Consider the following 20,814-nt stretch of genomic DNA (forward strand, 5'->3'; position numbering starts at 1 on the left):
CTCCAGCCGAAACCACCACGTTTGGACTGTCCTCGGGACGTTTAAGGTCTGTCGATGTGGATCAAAGGAAACGTTCTGAGAACCGAGTTGTCGTTTGCGTTTCGATGGGTTTTGCTTTGGCCAACACGGCCGTGTGGCCACCTTTCGTCACATGCAGCCTGTTGCAACCCATCACCTCCCAGTGCGACTGGCTGCGATCCCACGGCAGACGGTGATTCTCCGTGAGGAAATCACCTTTGCATGGGCGCCTGACTCGATAACCGTTATGGTTTATCGGTGTCCATGCCATCCCATTTCTTTGTATATTGTTCATATGCGTAGTTGCTTTGTTTGCTCAAAATAAACATTATTTGATTTGATTTGAGTTTAAGCCAACTTGGTTAAGTTGCTGTTGGAATGCAGCAATTAGGCAAAATTTCCTTATCCCGTCATAAATTTCTGTTCTTTCAGTATTACAGTTGTCTAGTTCTTGAACGGTTTTGTAAAAAGAGATTACGCATTGGGTATAACGTAACGTTGAAACATTGCTGCTGAGGTTATCCCTTGAACCTTTGCAATAAAGGGATAAATTAAAGAGTTTATGCGCATTAACCTCAACCGTCAGCTTAGTTTAAATCCTTAAAAAACAAACAACAACATTTGTGGTTATATGGTTAGTTCCCGATAAACTGGAACAAATGTGTTATCGTCAATCCTATAGTTATATAGTCTAGACCTATCGAAGCAGGTATATAACTTTTTACACCGTTAGAAAACAATGTAAAAGGGTTGACTATCTTTGTGATGTTTTGTATCAAATCCAACGAATTAACCAAGCGAGATGAGGCAAGTTGTATTTTTACGCACGAGGAATAAAACAAGCGATTGAACGACGGAGAGCTTTATTGCGATTTTAAAACCAACATCGAACACATGGCGCTCCACACTCACCCTGTGGCAGACAGGAAGTGGTAGCACGTTGTCCAAACACCCTTGGATCGTCAATTACTTTTTTTGAGAGTATAACTCGGTTGCTTGGGTCATGCTTTGTAAAACGTTACATAAAAAGAAAACAGGTTTATGGCGGCCTAACAATGAGAGCATCTCATCCATAATTCAGGTTCAAATGTATATAACAGTTTATGCACTCTTTTATAATCTGTGCAGTATTAAGTGCTTATTAACTATTGTTTTAGACATTCGTACTTATCATCCTTTGGTAGGTTTACCGAGAAATCCATTACTCTACCGGCGCTTGCTGGATTTAGGAAAGAAACCACATCGTCAGCAATCATCAGCAGATACTCTTTGTAGCGCAAACTGGGCTTCTCTTGCTGGTGCAGGGGCGTTGTTTTAACGTATGCAAACGCAAACACGGTGATGCTCAAAGGTCAATGTAGGAAATTCTGGAAACCTTGGGTTGGCCCGTTTGGTGAAGGTAAAGAATCAATACAAAAATCGACGTAACGAATCCAGCCACATATGCATTATTTTCGGGTGGAGGTCATGTCGTTTAACGGTCGGCTAAACGGTCAATACAAGAAGAGATACCAAATGTTGTTGATGGAAGCAACGAACAAGAGAAGGGCATTTGTCGTCACGTTTCTCGCGTGGGGGTCGTCTTGTTTACCCACCATGAAGTTACGGAGAGTGGGTGTACTCTGTTGATTTGAGCGGGCGTTTTGCTTGCCTAATACTTTGTTTGCTTTTCGGTCATTTGCAAAATGCGAATTTAAAGGCGAGGGCTCTGTCACGTATGATATCTACGTTACAGTTATTTTGGTGGTGAGATTATTGTGCGGTATTCGTGTACGCTCGTTGCTTTTGATATCAATTATTTCATGTAAACAAATTTCAGTTCAAAGTTGGTGACATACTTAGATGGTGAAACGATGCAGAAATAACTTTCTTCCATCTTGTATTGGGTCTCGTTATTAGTAACCAAAATAATCACTACGCAACTACACGATCATAAATCAAGATTCGTAGCAATAACTTTCTCATTTACCAACCTTTGAAACAGGGCGAGCTAGATTGTGTTTGCCAGACCCCAACATTTCATGTTGTCGTTTTGTACCAGGCCGGAGCCTCCTAGTTAATATTTTACTATTCCTAACTTGCAGGCACTTTCTTTTGACACACTGTATATGTTTTAGTGCATTAACAACTGGTTTGCCAGAGTTTAATTTGATCGGTTTACAAAAATAGGAGGTACAGGAAAATGTCAGATCGAAAAAGCACATCTGGTAAAGTGGTTAAAAGTGTTTTCAGAATTGCCCAATAAACTGCGAAGGACACAACGAAAAATGACGTGCGTTATTGTGCGAAAGGTGGTGACGTATATGTGTTCAACGGGCGTTGATATAGAGTTGAGCGATCGTAGGTCATCAAATGTCACCTCCAGCGATTAGCAACGTTATGAAGTGCAGATAACGTTGTGTTCAGTGCACCCCGGTGATGACGTAGGTGTGTTCGATGTCGTTGCGTTGGTGTCTCCATGGTAGCGTGATGACGTCACCATTGTGCGCTGGACCATGCATCGAATCGTAGAATACGTTTCGTGGCAATAACGCTCGTTGTGTACGCGTTTCATGAAATTCCTTTGCCGTATATCGAATAAGGAAAATGGCGCACATGTTGGGATATGCCAAAAAGGTGATTAATGCGCTCAAAGTAATCACTAATTTCTTAGCACAGGACTGAGTGTAAGAAATGTTTACATTTTCACAAGGGTCGGTAAAATAATGTATTAGCGAGGAGAAGGCAAATAAACCCATGAGGATGACGATCGTCGATCGCGAGCACGACGACACAACCGCGTCATATCGCGCAGCGCGTTGTCTGGGCTATTTCGAAAACATTAAAACCTAAAGCCGAATCACTGATTTCTTTGTTCGTGAAGCACCCGGAATCGATGTTTCGCCGTCGTGGAAACTTGTTTTGAGGTGAAGTCGTCGCTAATATTAATATCGAAGTTTTGATACATGGTGTGTTGCGCAAAAAATCTCCTCGATCCGTGAAAAAATGAAAAAACGGTGGTCCGATGTACATGTTACGGAATTATTTTGGCAGCTTTGCAATTCGGCTGCTAGATGTTTTAGGTGGGGATGTTAATCCCCAATTAACCCTTCTACCTAATTCGGTACTTTTCACAAAACTGCCTCCCTAATTCTGATACTGCCCAGAACCCTGCAATAACGGTTCACCACAAAGCCAAATTTACCCAGGCTGATTTAACTTATTGGACGTCGTGTCAAACTAAAAGCGATTAAAAACACTGCAAAAATTTACTGGCCAAGATCTCGATAACTCACACACAACACTGTACCAGAGATGTTAACAACGCGACGCCCAGAATAAAACTCCCCGGTTTTAGAGAAATCGTTCGTTACGCAAAAATCACCAACCAATCACGATGCGCCTTCCCGACACGCGGCACAACCGGGGCATACAAAAATAAACGGAGCGTGAGTAATATGAAAGGGAGGGGAGACGAAGGTAATAAAATAGTGTGGTGAAAGTGTGTGAAGTGCGAGACTTAAAAGCAATATGCGTGGGTAAAACAATATAATAAATAAAGTGGTACCAACGAAAGAAAACAGTGAAATTACAAGGTGCCAGGAAGAAAAGTGAAAACAATGGAATACAAACAATAACAATAACTAACAAAAGTGTAAGGTGACGTGGAGGAAAGAAAATTCGTTACATACACTTTCGTCCATAAAACCTTGCACAAACCTTCGCCCGAGCTGTGCTTTCGGAAGGGGTAAACGAACAGGTAGCAGGTTTGACTGATGTGCGCGATGATTGCGATTGTTGTGGCGAGTGCGACGTGGATGAGTTTGTCAGGTTAAAACGCGACCCGTATTGGACCCCAAGCACTTTTGCGTAGAGTGCAATTTTTTCCTTAACTATAGACGAGTTCGATTATATTAGTAAGGGTATTGAAGGTAGATATTGTACAGGAGAGGAATGGCCGTAAATCTTTCGACGCGCAATAAAGGACAGTAATCCGTACTGTTCTTTCGCGGCTAAGGAGCAAAGATGGTACGTTAAGCAAAACACGCACCATCCAATGAGACTTTAAAAAAGGCTCGAAACGCGGCGATCAGGGTAGGCGTTCCAAGCAGAAATTAGAAGCGCTTGCGATTATGCAGGATGAACAATACGTCGACCACGTTGCGGTGAAAGGAAATTTGGGCGGAACGCTGCTGCATGTCATCTCCCAGTATCATGCTGTGGTCGCAAGAGATTTTAGTAGAAATTTTTCACGAACGCACTAAACGTCATATAATGTATTCCCATTTCATTTTCAATGTTTTCAATTCCCATTTATGAGATTGTGAAGGCAAAAATACAAGACCTCAAAAGGTTCATATGTTTTCCGAGTAGCTTTCCCCAAGTCAACGATTAGATTTTATTGCAAAAAATGTTAAGTAGTTGTAAAATTTCGTTTACGATGTTACATTCCTTAAATTTTTAGAAACAATCTGTTTGTGAAATGGCTGCTTTTACCTTATGTGTATTTCTCATGAAAAATGCTCCGTTTCGTTTGATCGGTGAAACACTAATCTGCAGGGGAGAATGATCCTCCTTCTCTCTTTATTATCCTCCATCATTTCGCGATCGAATTACAGAAGAGGACAGCGACGGAATATCTATTTCATTGTGACGTCACAGTGTATTGTGAAGGTGCCAAATATCAGATTCTGTTTTGTCAGTGCAGAGTCAGTACAGAGTTTTGTCAGCACAGAGTCAGTACAGTGTTTTGTCAGCACAGAGTCAGTACAGTGTTTTGTCAGCACAGAGTCAGTACAGAGTTTTGTCAGCACAGAGTCAGTACAGAGTTTTGTCAGCACAGAGTCAGTACAGAGTTTTGTCAGCACAGAGTCAGTACAAAGTTTTTCAGCACAGAGTCAGTACAGTGTTTTGTCAGCACAGAGTCAGTACAGAGTTTTGTCAGCACAGAATCAGTACAGAGTTTCGTCAGCACAGAATCAGTACAGAGTTTCGTCAGCACAGAATCAGTACAGAGTTTTGTCAGCACAGAGTCTGTACAGTGTTTTGTCAGCACAGAATCAGTACAGAGTTTTGTCAGCACAGAATCAGTACAGAGTTTCGTCAGCACAGAATCAGTACAGAGTTTTGTCAGCACAGAGTCAGTACAGAGTTTTGTCAGCACAGAATTAGTACAGAGTTTCGTCAGTACATTATTTTTGTGGTTTTTCTTCATCATAAAAGTTTTATTTTCAATTCTGAAGTGTTTCAAGATCTGTCCCCAACACGATGTTTAATTTAGTAGCAATTTTATTTTTTCGAAACAATTTTGTAGTTAACTAAAAAAGCGAAAAGAACAAGGATGTGAATGCTGTTTCCACCGACCATTGTGTTCATAAAATTAACTGCATTTACACACGGGGACTTTTTGTAATGTAATACTAATCCAAGTGGGGCCGATGGGAAATTTTGTACAGTGCCTGTGACAAGAATAACGTTTGCAAGGTAAATTGTGCCAGAAGCGTGTGCGAACTACCTTAAAGTTTTATTCTGCAAAGTAAAAAAACACAATACCGTGCGAGGCATGCCCAGGGCTTTTATCAGGACTTTCTGGGAGCCTAAGGTAGGGGTCGTACCACGGGCCATCTTTTGTTACCTGGAGATATTGTGTACGTCACAACGGTGTAGTGTTTCGCAGGAACTCGATATCTCGAACAAAACTACGCATGGAATTGTCACGTGACTTATTGTTTTGAGCAATAATGTTGTGTAAAAAGTCACAAGAAGTGATTCCGACCCTACGTCACAATGGGTCTGACGTAATAATGTTGCTGGTAAAGATTGGCTGAAAATGAATTGGTTTAGATAGGAGTTATTTACGAAAGCGCGTTTAGATGTTTTTACTGCGGCGAATAAATCTTGATCGTGTTGAAACTGACAGCAGACGGACACAAAAGCTCATCTGTGTTGTTTTTTGTTAGTGCGTACAACTAAGTTTTGATTTTATCGAAACTGACTGCGACGTTCGAGATTTATTCACCGCAGTAAAAGCCCACAACTAAGCCAAGTAGCAGTCTGGCGTGATAGTTGCTATTAAATTCAGGTGTTTTTATTTTTATAAATGTTTTTTGGTACTCGGTGTTTATATTCCTGGACCATTCTGCTTTGCCTAAAAGTAAAATATTTCCTAAAAAATAATTTGTCACTGCACTACACATGTTTTTTTAAAATACTCCTATAGACCAGTCACGTCCTAATACAATTTAGGAAACATTTAAAAACCAATTTCGCACTTTGTATTCTTACTATGATAGCTTTCATGCAAAAGCTTGATTGGCAAGATCGCCCCACTGCGCAGGTTCTTACTTGATGATCACAGCTATCGTATCAAGATCATTAGGTTTACAGGCTTTGCAGCCCAGACATTGCAGCCTACCTGGATCAGCTACTCTTTGCTGACAAGTTGGAGCGAGATCTGAAAAATCAAGCTCTTGGTGAGACTTCAACTCACGAGCCTGGGATAACCCAACGCTCTACCAAGTGAGCTACGATGCTGCCAATCATTCCATCGCATGAAACATTACTGCGTTGTCTGCTTACAGTGGCAGAGATCCCCTACGTATATCTGAAGGTGGCCTGGCAAGTTGTGCGCTTGCACATCAGTGTACCTTGGTCACAATATACCCAGTGAAACCACTGTAGCTCAGTTGGAGGATTGGTTAGGTTGGAGTCTCGAGTTCAAACCTCACCAAGAGCTTGATTTCTCAGATCTCACTCTGACACCGACCGAATTTGTCATGTAATTTTAAAATTTTGTGCATAATAATAACAATTAATTTATTTCCCTCTCTGTTTGTTAAAACTTGCCGTTCGGCAAAGTTACCACCAATACTTTGGGACTGAATGTTCTTCGTGTTTCATCCATAGGATTTAATCGTTACACGATTTGAAATTTTCGTGATAGTTCAAACCCTGTCATATGGACCACAAACATAAATTTTGCAACCCGAGACCAGAACATTCGTTAACAACAAAGTTACACTAGGCAATCAAGCCAGTAAAGTATTCCTGCAAAATTGCAATATAAAAAAAAATTGTAAAAAAAGTAAAAAATACATAATTCTACAGATTTTGTAGGACCAAACAATGCAAGTCTTTAAATATTCACCATAAGACCTGTATGATGGGCAAGAGAAATCAAAGACAGGGTAAGAGACAGTAAAACGAACTCTACTAAAACTAACATAAAAAATAAAACGGAACCGGTAAAACTTGTTTTATCGTTTTAATTACAAGTTTATACTTTCATTTATTCAATTTGCTTTGTGGATCTATTAAAATTTACTTTTTACAAACAGATTTTGTAATGATGGTTACCATGGCAATAAACATGTTTGAAATTTCGGAAAAAAAAACTAGAATAAAAAGATGCAAAATTTAATGGTTATTTATCAATATTTACAAGCGATGATTTAACCCTTTTTTTACGAATGTCAACGCCATTTAATTTTCAAAATAAAATTATCAACCACATGAGTTTGTTGATATAAATTTATATTTTATTAAAATACCATCATACTTTACAGGTCCAACAAGTTATGATCCAACATCTACTCGCTCGAATTTGAGGAGGAGACCAAGCGTGGAAAAAATACTTAAAGAATGCGGGAGGGCACATAAATCAAATGATGAGAAGACAACTTCCTCAGTAGCTTCCAAACTTCCTCATAAGCTCGATCTAAGTTGGTGTGATCTCACTCTGGAGGAAATAAAAAGCCTCTGCTTTGTAATTGAAAGAAGAAACAAACCGGTATACTTTAATAGAATTTATAAAAATGATGCTCAAATTTCATCAAATACTTTCTTTTGGTGCTTCTTAGGTTACATAGTTACATATTACGTTATTAGTAATTCTTCGGAGTGAAACCGATAGTCAAATATCATAAAGCATGTAATAATTAATTTGATTGAGACTTGTTTTCTAAGTTGTTTCAACTTGATCTCCAAACCAACAAGATAGGAGATATTGAAGCAGCTGTATTGGCTCGATGCATTCACAAGATTAGACAAGTTTACCTGAGTGAATGTGGTATAGAAGATCATGGTGTGGAAATCCTTTCAGCGAAAATTAAAAATTTACAAAAACCTGTAAGATACAAATAAAACGGTGTTTGGTGTTATAGCAAGAAGTGGAAAACTTCCGAAACTTTGGATTTATTGCTTAAATATCAAATCACAAAAAGTAAAATGTTCATTTAAAAAATGCCAAGTTGATATACATTGTCATATAGGTCCAAAATTTTGGTGCACTATCTTAACATTTTGTCAGCAGAACACTGGTAGAAGCTGCATTCCCCTCTTGGCACCCACGCAAAGTTTATAGCTTGGCATTTTATTTAGATGAAGAAACTCGATGTCTCCAAGAACAGGATAGGAGATAGTGGAGCAGCTGCATTGGCTCATTGCATTCACAACATTGAAGTAGTTGTTCTCGATAATTGTGATATAGGAGATCGTGGTGTTGAATTTCTTTCAAAGAAAATTACACTCATGCAAAAACCAGTAAGATAAAATTGCATTCATAGTGCTGTTTAATATCAAATCACATAATGTTAAAATACTGACTGAAATATTGTTTACTTTGAGGAAATGATTTCTATTGCTTTGTTGTTCCATCACTAGTTAATGCATTAAAAGCAATTTCAGATATTACAGAGCTTTAGGAAATGTGGATTCGCAAATTGCAAGTGTAGTGATGCTTCATTAGTTTTTGCATTCACTGTAAGATCGTGATTAAGTCATCTAAGTCAATTTAAAGGTATTTCAAACAAAATCATGATTTTGTGATTACAACCAAGCAGTTGTTAGTTTCAAAAGCAAAAAGAGCTTGAAAACTGCTGTGATATTTATTTGAGTGATGAAAGAAACAAGGTTATGTACATAGTCATATAGGTCTAAGATCGCATTGCCTCAACACAATATTAAAGCAATGGTTCTCGATAATTGTGATATAGGAGATCGTGGTGTTGAATTTCTTTCAGAGAAAATTTCATCAATGCAAAAAAACAGTAAGATACAATTAAAAATAGTGTTTGGTGTTGTAATTGCAAGTGGCAACAACTTTAAACATTAAAGATGCTGTTTAATATCGAATCACATGATGTTAAAATACTAACTTTGAAACAAAATTAACTTTGAGACAATGGATCCAATTGTTTTGTAAAGCCATCTCTTTATGATGCAGTAAAACCAAATTCAGATTTTCCTCGACTTTAGGAAAGTAGGATTCACAAAGTCCATGGATGCCCCATTAGTTCATGTCTACACTGTGAAGTCATGGTTAACATCATATTTACCTGATATAGGGTCATTTCAAACATGAGGTTGATAGTAACAACAATGTAGTTTTTGTTTTTGAATGCAAAAAGAAAGTGAAAAGAAACTGTGACAAAACAAGTTTGTGTGCTTAGTTATATAGGTGTAAGTTCCTGTTACCCTAACAAAACTTTGGGTGCCTTATTCTTTATGTAGCACCTATGCAAAGTTTATTGTTTGGCATTTCATTCAGATGAAGAAACTCAGACTCTCCAAGAACAAGATAGGAGATAGTGGAACAGCTGCATTGGCTCGTTGCATTCACAATATTGAAGAACTTTATCTGAGTGATTGTGGCATAGGAGATAAGGGTGTGGAAATCCTCTCAGAGAAGATTAAAGATTTACAAAAACCTGTAAGATTTCTTTTATGAATTATTGGCAATTCATTTTGTATTCCCACTCATGTCTGTTGTAAAGTTTTCTCAGTTTTATTGACGTTAAATAAATTAAAGCTCTTTAGGCAAAAAAATATTTTTTTGGTTGACGATAATTAATGTTTTACATGTTTTTCAATGTGAGAACGGCTTTAAGTTAACTTGTGTTTTTGAATCATTTTTGGCAAGATTTATACAACGTTTACATTTTGTGTAGATGGAAGGCTTGTATTTATACTGCAACAATTTGACCGATGAAAGTGCTGAGTCATTGACTGCATGCAGACACAAAATCGGGTGGTTGCTTGTCAATATTGAAAACTTTACACAAGCAGGAAAAAATCTCAAAAATTCAAAAGTAAGGAAACTTTTCATGGTTTTGTACAAGTCAATATACCAAATATTTGTAACAAACTTTACTTCAGAATTCAAAATAGTCTTTGCTTCTGCAGCTGGGTTATAAACCGTATTTAATTTAAAATTCCATAAATACTGCTGTTATCATTTCGGACAAAGAACTAACATTTTTATTGCGACACCTGATGAAGCAAGATCAAGCTCGCGAAAGTGCTATTAAAGTTGTTTACTAGTCTTATCTCTAACAACAGCAGTTCACCAGCAATCATTAGGCCTATAGGTACAGAACAGAGACGGACAAGACGAATTGAAGAAATTAACTTTTATGTGGGTAACTGATTTTTTACAGAAACATGAAGAATATAAAGTAATCCAGTCAACATCATCAGTTGTTGGTGTGAAAGGTGGCAAACTTCGTGTGATGGGTTGTATTGTTGATATTCCTGCTAATGCACTGGAGACAAATGTAAAAATTTGGATGCGAAGTTACTATGGAAATACTAAGCCAAATGTAAGTGGTTTTACACATGTGATTTGCATACAGGATTTTACTGTCAAAAGAGATCAGACTCAATATCAACTAACCTGACGGGGGTATTCGCCGGAATCTGGCCGGCAGTTAGACCAGGGCTAAGCTTAGCCAACTTAGGCTCAGCTTGACCCTTGCGATTACTCCCAAATTTGGGTAACTCAGGCGTACAATTTCTAAAAGAGAGAAAAGGCTCAATATCGATATTAAATCCAACAAATGATTTTTGTGAGTTATCAACGTTATCAACATGTGATAGACTTTTTCCCATACACCTATTACTGTGGCTCAGTTCATCAATTTTGAATTATTGACTTTTAAGTCATTTACCCATGAAGGTCCACAAGTACAGTTCAGAGGAAAATATAATTAATGCAGCTACAGTGAACAAAACACAGCAAGGATTTGTGGAGCCTCCAGGAGGTTCATATGCCTTATGAGATGGCAGAAAAAGCCCCGGAGGATGCCGAAACATCTTTTCAATGATGAGTGTTTTTGACATTGCATAGAGAAAGGCATGGCTAACTTTGAATTACCAAATGGATGAGGGTACCCAACGGATCGACATTGACCGAAGGGTACCACAAAGTGGAAATTAGTGTGCCGCAAGTGTAAATGCTAGCACAGTGCCACTATCAACAACTGCATACGTTCTGTACTAAACATACATCAATAACACACAATTTTTACAACCATGTACAAACATATGGAATATTTTATGTTTGTTGTTTTAACAAATTCAAGATGTATTTTCTTGGCTGTTAGCAAGAAAATGTTTCATTATTCAACCATTCTATTTAAACTTTTTTAATTGGGTTTTCATTCCACAGAAAGAAATTACTCCATTGTTGTATTGTGGACCAAGTGGGTTAAAGTTCACCCAAGAAGTCACCATCACTTTACCAACATGTTTTGTGTGTGAAGATTCACAACTTGTTGAAGTAAGTTTAAACATTCATCTTGTGGCCTTCACTTAAAAGTGCTTTCTTATAAATTAGCAAAAAAACTAAACTGTTTATTAAGCTGTGGTGTTTTTCTAATAGTTTTTATCATTACGTTAAACTCTCAGCATTTATTGATTGTTAAGGCCATATTTATAAATAAAAAAATAAATCCACTTAAATTTATTCAGTCAACGTAGAAGTAGAAGTGTTAAAATGCATTATGGAGTAATGAAGGTAAGATACACGAAATAAAACCGTTTAACACAATTTTAAGGTTGAAACAAGTCAAGATGGAAAAACATGGGAATATTATCAAAGTTTAAACCACAGTGGGGAGGGAATGATTTCGTTTAAAGTAACTCACTTTACTTGGTAAATGTATACTGATGACAAAATAAATACAGGACAATTAATTTGTTTGCATTAAGGTTCCAATCATTGTTAAAAAATGCCTTTGCTTGGTCGAAAAATAAAATAGTTATGGGTGGATTTCCATATAATGAACCTTTTGACTGTGATGAAAGACTTTGGAAATTTTTCATTTGCGATGACTTGAAATTCAATCAAGGGGAAAATCCACATCTGGAAAAGTTAACTGATTTTGCTTTAAGGTGAAAACCTAGCAAATGTTATGATTTTATGTTGTATTGATCAGTGTGTTGTAAAAAGGCATTTTCCTGTGTAGGCTTTTTCAATAGAAATTATGCCTTTTGGACCGGGTCCACACTCACGTTTTGCTTTGTTTGTTTTATAACCACCTGTGTATACACCTTTTGGTCACAAGAGGTCGAGAGTTCTGCAGTAACACAAAAGATTGAAATTAGATTTTTTTCTATTGATTATTGCCAGATTTGCCAATTTTTTGTATTAATTATTGCCAGATATCATCAAACTGAAGCAACTCTTATACTTACAAGTGAAAGTGGTCGAGTTACATTTTCGAAAAATGAAGTCATTTTGATGAATATTTATGCAATCAATTCAACAAAACGTGATATTAGTTGGAAGTTTGCTCCACACATTGGTTATGAAACAGTGAATGTGAAATTGAAGTTTGTTGACGAGGAACAAGAAGCAGATTTTAGTGCGAAAGTTAACATAAAGGAGGAACAACAAAATCAAGTGAGATAAAAGAACTTTCATTGCCACTAGCTGTTCAATTGGCATTTAAAACTGTTTATTCATTGTTTGTAGGATGTTCCAAAAAGTGCTGAGCAAAGAAATGACGAAAAACAATCAAGTATGGAAAAAGCGCATTTTTTAAAAGTAGATTAATTAATGCAAAAAATTGTTTTACATTTTGGGTTGTTAAGAATAATGAAGAAGAACAAGCTTCATAATGGTAAATCAGCTTGTTCTTTTACACCAGGTCAATATCTGGGCATAGAGGCACAACACTCAAACATAACAGAAAGTATAGTTGGAGTTCAGGGTGATGTCCATCAACATTCTGGAAACAGACAGGTAGGATCATTATACTATGTGTGAACTATGCGGAATGTTTGTAATGAATGCAAACATCGCTAAGTGTATTTATCTGTAGCCTGCGTTATAATGTTGAACTTCAGTTGCGACTTATATTGGATTTTATATCAACTACGCTTGCTGTTTGCAGGACATTGGACACCAATCTGGGGTAAATATATTCATAAATCAAAAAATCAATGCGACAGAAACCTCAGGTAAAATGACAAACAGTCAACAACTGATGCAAACTTCATCAGAAGGTTTGTATTTTTGTTAACTAAGATAAATGATTTCCATTAAGTCACATCGATTGTAGTGAAGATGCACAATTTTGTTACATAATCCGGCAAATATGTTATTTTTTGGGGAATTCGTTTGTTTAGCGTAACACATCCGTAATAAATCTCACTGAAAGTCATTTGATTAAATGGCCATAAATTAATAAACAATCAAGTCACTCTGAGTGTGTTATATTTATCAGTAAACAAGATTAAAATTATTGTCTAAATTAACGCAAACGAAATTGCGGAACAACTTTTATGCACCATGTTGCTGCCAGGAATGTATATTATACTTCAATAGTCTGTTCGTCTGACTCGTTAAATGTAATTTTCATTGACCGACTTTCCCCTGCTATTCAGCTAATGGCTTCCTGAGTGTAAGAACAGGTGAAACGCCGGTCAATAAAAATTACGTTTAATTGTGTCAGGGAAACAGTAACTAGACAATTATGGTTTTAATTTATTTTTAGATTGTGAACCATCATGCAGCAAAGATTGTTAGTTCCATCTTCCAATCCGTGCTGTGCTTTTGTTTGGTTACAATTATATCCACTTAAACCAATGTAATGTTAATTGCAACAAGTTGTCTAACGTTAACCAACATAGCTGCAAGACAAATTGATACAAAAATCTTAAATATGCGACTAAAAACATGTCGTAAAATAAAAGCTTGCTTGTTTAGTATTATTGTCTTCAAACTTCTTGTGTTCTTTTACTCCATGGATTGTATAATTTCCGCATTACCATTTCCTGTGCTCAGCTTGTGTTGTTGATTTGACACTTCTGTAAATACTACTATTGATTGGTTGCCAATGCTTGTGTTTTTCCTTTGTAATGCGCAGATGACAAAAGTTACAGTGAATCACTGTTTGTTGCGAAGTTTTTTATGCCTTTTTTTTAATTTTTATTTTTTAACTAAATTAAAGTTTTAATAAAATGTTACCAAGTTATTTACATACTTTGTTTGTGAAACATATTCAATGGCAAATGACACGAACGTCGACAACCTAATGCCATAAATTCAACAAAAATGAAACCAGAAGGCAGACCTGGTTAGCTCGGAAAGTTGCAAGGCATTGGTCAACCATCAGAAGGAATTTCCTTCGTTCCAGCTCACTGAAAATGCATAGCTCGTTGCTTAACAGTTTTCAGTTGTGACTTGGTATAGCCCGCAATAAACTTCCATAAACGTTTTTTAGCTTATTTTACAAACAACAGAAATAAAAGTCATTATATTGCGATAGACTAACTCTTAACGGCGTTTCATTGGCGCTAACGCGCGAGTCTCCAACATTTGTTGATCCAAAATCATTTGAACTGTCTCTTTGTCGGTTTCGCTTGCAAACGGTTAAATCCGAATAAACAGTTTATTATCAGGCTGTGGGAATAAATCCCAACCCGGCGAATAGCTTGTAGAGTCTCAGTAATAATAGCAGTGTCTTGTCACCAGATAAAAGATGAAAGGTAGAACGATGGTTCCGAAAAGAATAGAATTGAGCCCAATATAAAGAGCTGAATTAACAGGCGCACATGACTATTTATACTTGGATTATCGAAAGCTTATTGGTAGGTTTAGTCACGTGCCGTTATACATCACTTGGGTTAATATAATACAAGAATAAGGATGTGGTGTGACATAAGCATAGTAGAACTATTTATGTTGTAAACAGGATGTTAAATGAATCATTTTACTTGAAACTCGAAACACAAGTAATAAATAAATTATTGGGGACACATTGTACCTCGTTAGGTTGTAGGAGAGACCGGAGATAACTCGCACGTTATTTTTAGAAAATTGCTCATATGTGTTTTTTATAATGTGTACCACATTCCTAAATTTTATTTCATAGTAAGTAGTGAAGCATTGCTCAAAAAACAGAAAAGGTTTTTTGTTTTAGCTCATTTTTTAAACAATAATGTCCGAAGTCACCTCGGGGTAATATCGGACGTTACTGGTGATAGCTCGGACATCAAGTTTTAACAGACGTTTTTTTGTTTATTTAAAAATTAACTGAAATCAAACTTGGCGCAATACCAGCATTGGGGCATTAGCGCATAAAATATAATTCAAGCTTTCAGGAATCGTTGCGTGGCCACTTGCGGTTTCGACCTTTCCACACGTACAGGATTTTCCAATATTTTGGGTAACTCGTGTACTTTTCACGGCAGCATGGATATCATGTATTTTCGTGTCAACAAACGAATTTTTATCTATGGGTTCTTCTTACTGCCAAAATCCGACCATTTTTTCCAGCCTCTGTATATTCTCTTCTATGACCTGATTATTTTGCCTAAAACTCAAATAGTGTGGTCTCCTCGCTATTTCTTGCCATGATGTCAAAAGTATTCCCGACCACGTGACGATATAAAAATTACAAAAATATGATCGTATTTTTTACCGTTAGGCAAAATCATCATTGGCCCATCCAAGAATACGTGGTTGAATATGCAATCAACCAATCACTACTTCTTTTTGATTAACTGTGACTTTGATATAACCTTCCACATACAAATTATAATTTTCCAAGTAGGCATGAATTAATTTTAAAGTTCCTGTTAACGTGTCATGGGGACATAAAGCTTTTGTGAAATAATACCTAATTGTGACGTAAAATACCTCGTCCGAGGTATCCCCTTCCCTGCTATTGTATGTGTTATATACTTTTCATGTGTTGGGTATTCTAATAAAATAATATAAGGCCTAGATGCAATAGCAGGATGTTCGAGTTTTCTTTCCAGATGTCCAGATCCTCCTACATTGATATTTAGGAGTGTTCACACCACGACCATTTAAATATGTGCAATTAGACAACACAACGATCTGCGACGGTTTTGGGAGTTCGATCAACGCATATACTAGAAAACGTTCACAATCTTTCACATTTCAACGATCACCACCGGTTTTACACGTGCGGGAGTCATTCATTTATCTACGATCTCTATACGAGTACAAAGGAGTTCATCAGAAAACCACGTCAAAACACAAGGACAACTCATCCACGAGCAATCGGATCAATATTCGGAAAATCGAACAAATAACGCGAACCACCACCGAACCACAATATTCATCGACCATTATATACATGAAATTCACTTTAACTCGGAAAGCATCTTGAACGAGGGGGAATTGTGTTTATCGTCAAACGTCATATTTGCAATTATTATGTTGTGTTTTACACTATTTCTGGCACCACACGTTTTAACGTTGGACAATAATCACGCTTTTAAACCCATTCAACTCATTAACGGCGAACATGCTACGCTCGTAATAGATGTGTATGCTTGTGTTTTGTTTCCAAAATACGTTTGAAGTTGTGTTCCTTTCTGCGTGAAATTCATTTGTCAAAATGACAGAAGTAATTTTCCGCATGAGTGGTTTGGGCTCAAAAATAGCGCAGCTCTAAATCTTTTTTGGTAAAAGTTTTCCGTTTGGCAAAGTAGAAATTTTTGAAACATATAAGTTCCAAGCACTGAAAACATAAATTACGCTTAGGCGAAGAAAATCGTCTTGTTTTAACGGCGACCAGCGCGCCATCGATCTGAAACCCAGCATCAGAATGACTACAATTTTCCTACAATGCTTCATATGAAACTATAGTTATTTGTGCGAACATTTTTCGGTGTTGGTCACAAAACTCGGACTTTATTTCAGAAATAAAGGGGATAATGTAGCTGCAACCACCGTTTCGACCACCGTGCAGCGGCCTACATCAGAATAGAAAAATGTGAATAATTCAAGTCAAGTCATAATCAAATTTAATTTATTTTGGGCAAAAAGTAACTACGCAGATTAACATTATACAACAGAAATGAGATGGCATGGACACCGATAAAACCATAAAGGTTATCGAGTCAGGGGCCCATGAAAATGTGATTTCCTCACGGAGAATAACCGTCTGCCATAGGATCCCAGCCAGTCGCTATGGGGGGTGATGGGTTGCGGCAGGTTACATATGAAGGAAGGTGGCCACCCGGCCCTGCTGGCCAAAGCAAAACCCAACGCCAACTCGGTTCCCAGAACGTTTCCTTTCATCCACATCGACAGACCTTAAAAATGCCTTTTACAGTCTATGGTGGTAGTTTTGGTTGGAGATGGTCGGGATCGTTTGGAGGTTACGCTTGTTGAATCATCGTAGATCTTGTTGATGATTAATCGCACATTGTGACGTAGGTGTGCAGCGCTCATAATACAACGTGGACACAAACTGAGAAAAAACGCTAGAGTCGAAATAATAGGACTTGCTTGGCAATTGTTCCCCTGCACCTCTTGCACTCCAAAAACAACGTTAACCCGTGGTTGCCGATATTTGTAATGCAAATGTGTTCGCCCACGCCTTTCCTTAACGTTCTTCATTACTTTCTTCGTTTTTGCGCTACAACATTGTCCACGTTGCATTATTCTGCGTATTTACGTTTCTACATCCTGATGTAGACTGCTGCATAGCAACCGAAGCGTTGATGTAATAAAATTATTGCCAGAAGAGAGAAACAGCAAAAAAACATGCCTGGTAGCATCAGTAGTAATTTATGAAAAACATGTTGTTCTTCGAAATAATGATCTGTTTTACAAATAATTGCGGTGCTGTCGCGTTTCCGTTACAAGACCTCAAAATGTTCAAATTCTTTCCGAATCGCTTTCCGGTTGCAAGTCAACGATTAGATTTTATTTCCGAGATTGGTAATATAGTTTCAAAGTTTTTGTTTGTGATTTTTATAAACAATCTGTTTGTAATTTTGCTGCTTTTACCTTATTACAATGTATTTCCCAAGAAAAATGCTCCGTTTCGGTTGAACGGTGAAACTCTAATCTGCAGGGAGAGAATGCTCCTGCTTCTCTCTTTATTATCCTCACCATTTCGCGATTGAATTACCGAAGGCGGCAGCGACGGAATATCTATTTCATTCTGACGGGACAGTGTATTGTGAAGGTGGTAAAGACCAGCTTCTGTTTTGTCAGCACAGAATCAGTACAGAGTTTTGTCAGCACAGAGTCAGTACAGAGTTTTGTCAGTACATTATTTTTGTGGTTTTTCTTCATCATATGAGTTTTATTTTCAGTTCTGAAGTGTTTCACGATTAGACATTAGGTCTTTTTTGTGTACAGTGGCTGTGACAAGAACAAAACATACAGGAAACGTTTGCAAGTTAAATTGTGTCAGTGTCGTGTGCGAACTACACTGAAAGTTTTGTCCTGAACAGTAGAAACTTGAAAGCCGTGCGAGGTTATCTGCTTGTCCGAACCCAAATATTATTGCTTGTCAAGGAATGTCTATAACTGTATGAGGGTAATGTAAAGGTCGTCAACTTACCACGAGTCATCCTTTGTTACCAGGAGTTATTGTCTGCGTCACAAACGGTGTCGTGTTTCTCAGGAAGTCGATATCTCGAACAAAACCACGCATGGAGTTGTCACGTGATTTGACTTATTGTTTTGAGCTATAATGTTGTTTTGAAATCAGTTTTTCCAAAGTACACGAGAAACTGTAGCAGTAAAAGAATCCAGAGATTGACGCTGCCAATGTAACCTTACTCGCTTTGTGAGATATTATCGGTAACCAAGGTAACCTTTATTTCAGGTTTTTTCAACACTCTGGTCCGTTGGCGGCGGGATAAGGTTTTTATTGGTTGCCATCTTCTGCCTGCTTGCACAGCAGGTACCGGTTTGGATCAGTCAACAATAGCAAGTTTAAGGCGATCAATGGAAATAGAATGCTCAACACCTAAAATGTTTATCACAAAATACTTTTAGTGATGTGCACACAATTTAAAATGACCATCATACAATTGCATAAGGAAGGTGGCACTGCAGGAAATAGATTACTCCGTTTTTATCTTACTTGCCGCCAAATAACTTGAAAACATATCAACCTTCCGACCATTTAATTAAAATACAAACAAATGACAAACAAGATAACTACCTCATATCACAACACGTAATTAAAGCGCTTCCAACAAATGCCGTAATACGTGGCGTTTAGTTAGGCGTAGAGTTGCTAGGTGAACCTCACTTTAGAGTTTACGGTCCTTAATCCTTAAAAGGCCCGAGCCCCGTTTAGCTAATTGCCATTTCGGTATTTATAACATGAAATTAAAAAAATAGTAATATGTGCTGGATTATTGAAATCAAAGCCGATTTGTACCAAGTCTTGGAAAAGCGAAATAATTATCCCAAATTTCCATGTGCATTTATTTTGGATGAACGCGATGTGATTATAATTTGGTACGAAATGTAACAATGAATAATATAAATTTTGATATAGCACCAATACAATGTCGCGACATAGAATGCGGTAACATTGCCTGAATCGCACGACTGGGAGTTTGTACAAACTCGAAATACTCAAAAGCCGAGTCTGCAGCTACAGGTAAATCTCCAGACTGGGAAATGATATAACCGTAATTTCCGCGCTTGACGTGGTGGCAGAACTACTTTTGGCATGTCATGTATACTGAGCAGAACCAAGGGCAGCTCTTTTAGTGTGGATCGCACAGGCCACTGGCACAATTTAACTTGCAAACGGTTCTTGCTTGCTTTGTTTCAGAAAAAAAAATGCTAGAAGTTAAAAACACCGCCGCCTTCTGTAACTCAATCGCTAAATAATGAGAATAATAAAAATAGAAGCAGGAGCATTTCGAGAAATACATATTTTTTGGCATCTCACGGGAAGAACATAGACCATGAATAGAACACTTTTCTTTGTCCTGATTGTGGGATAATTGGTGTGCGAAAACCAGTGGACACATCACATAAAAGTCCCACTAATGAGGTGTCCATTACTACTTCCTTTATTTGTAAGTTGAGTACGGCAGTGCGGTAAGATTGCACTTCGGGAACTTGCTGTGCTTCGGTAAAAGCAATGTGATCCAGATTGATTGCAGGATTTTGAATGGAGCCAAATATTGCCCTAGATGAGGTATCGGTAACTCAATTGTATTTACCTTGTACATGACGAAGGTTATGTGCTCGGATATGGTGAACAGGTGACGCTGTTGTCATGCCAACCATAGATACGATGCCCTTTGTAACACAAAAGTCAACGGTTTGTGGTCGGAGGGGAGGGTGCCCCTCTAGAAAGTAGCGGAATAACCAGATGTGTCCCCAGCAACTCTCGGTCAAAAGCGTTGTACTTCATTTAATTGAATGAAAATATCTGTTTGAAAGCGTGGAAAGTTTGCAGCTCTAGGTGTAATTTATATTGACTCACTGAAGTGCTGGCCACCGGTATGTCGTCCTAGTAACACTAAAACAAATTGTTGACATACCTGGTCCATAAGAGAATATAATTCAGTTACTTCTGTCATGCTATGCAGAAAATATATCGAAAAGAAAATAGGTTTATGGGGCCTAACAATGAGAGCATCTCATCCATTAATTCTGCTGGAGATTGGTCTCCAAATTCAGATGTATGTAACAGTTTATGCGCTCTTGCATAATCCGTGCAGTCCTAAGTGCTTTGTAACCGATGTTTTGGGCATTTGTACTGATCATCTCTGGTAGGTTTTATTCTA

General features: G+C 37.6%; 2 protein-coding genes across 6 annotated transcripts in view; one reads left to right on the top strand and one right to left on the bottom strand.

Annotated features, from left to right (window-relative positions):
• Positions 1-20,814, bottom strand: part of LOC145906441 (uncharacterized) — a 61,996-nt gene that overhangs the window by 37,919 nt on the left and 3,263 nt on the right. The window lies entirely within an intron of this gene.
• On the top strand, positions 5,099-14,418 carry LOC145906593 (uncharacterized). Of its 5 annotated transcripts, none has more exons than XM_082994044.1 (16): positions 5,099-7,038; positions 7,105-7,184; positions 7,563-7,786; positions 7,963-8,124; positions 8,377-8,538; positions 9,545-9,706; positions 9,945-10,085; positions 10,434-10,595; positions 11,444-11,554; positions 11,832-11,929; positions 11,986-12,168; positions 12,439-12,679; positions 12,752-12,797; positions 12,927-13,021; positions 13,173-13,284; positions 13,776-14,418. In XM_082994044.1, the coding sequence occupies exons 2-16, from the start codon at positions 7,157-7,159 to the stop codon at positions 13,805-13,807; spliced, it is 1,959 nt and encodes a 652-aa protein (XP_082850170.1). In that variant the 5' UTR covers positions 5,099-7,038; positions 7,105-7,156; the 3' UTR covers positions 13,808-14,418. The 5 variants fall into 5 exon arrangements, with proteins under 5 accessions (XP_082850170.1, XP_082850167.1, XP_082850169.1 ...); XM_082994041.1 differs by having other exon boundaries at positions 5,099-6,775; positions 6,904-7,184; XM_082994043.1 differs by having other exon boundaries at positions 5,099-6,775.

The sequence above is a fragment of the Ascidia mentula genome, chromosome 6, assembly GCF_947561715.1.
Source record: "Ascidia mentula chromosome 6, kaAscMent1.1, whole genome shotgun sequence".
In the NCBI taxonomy this organism is placed as follows: domain Eukaryota; kingdom Metazoa; phylum Chordata; class Ascidiacea; order Phlebobranchia; family Ascidiidae; genus Ascidia; species Ascidia mentula.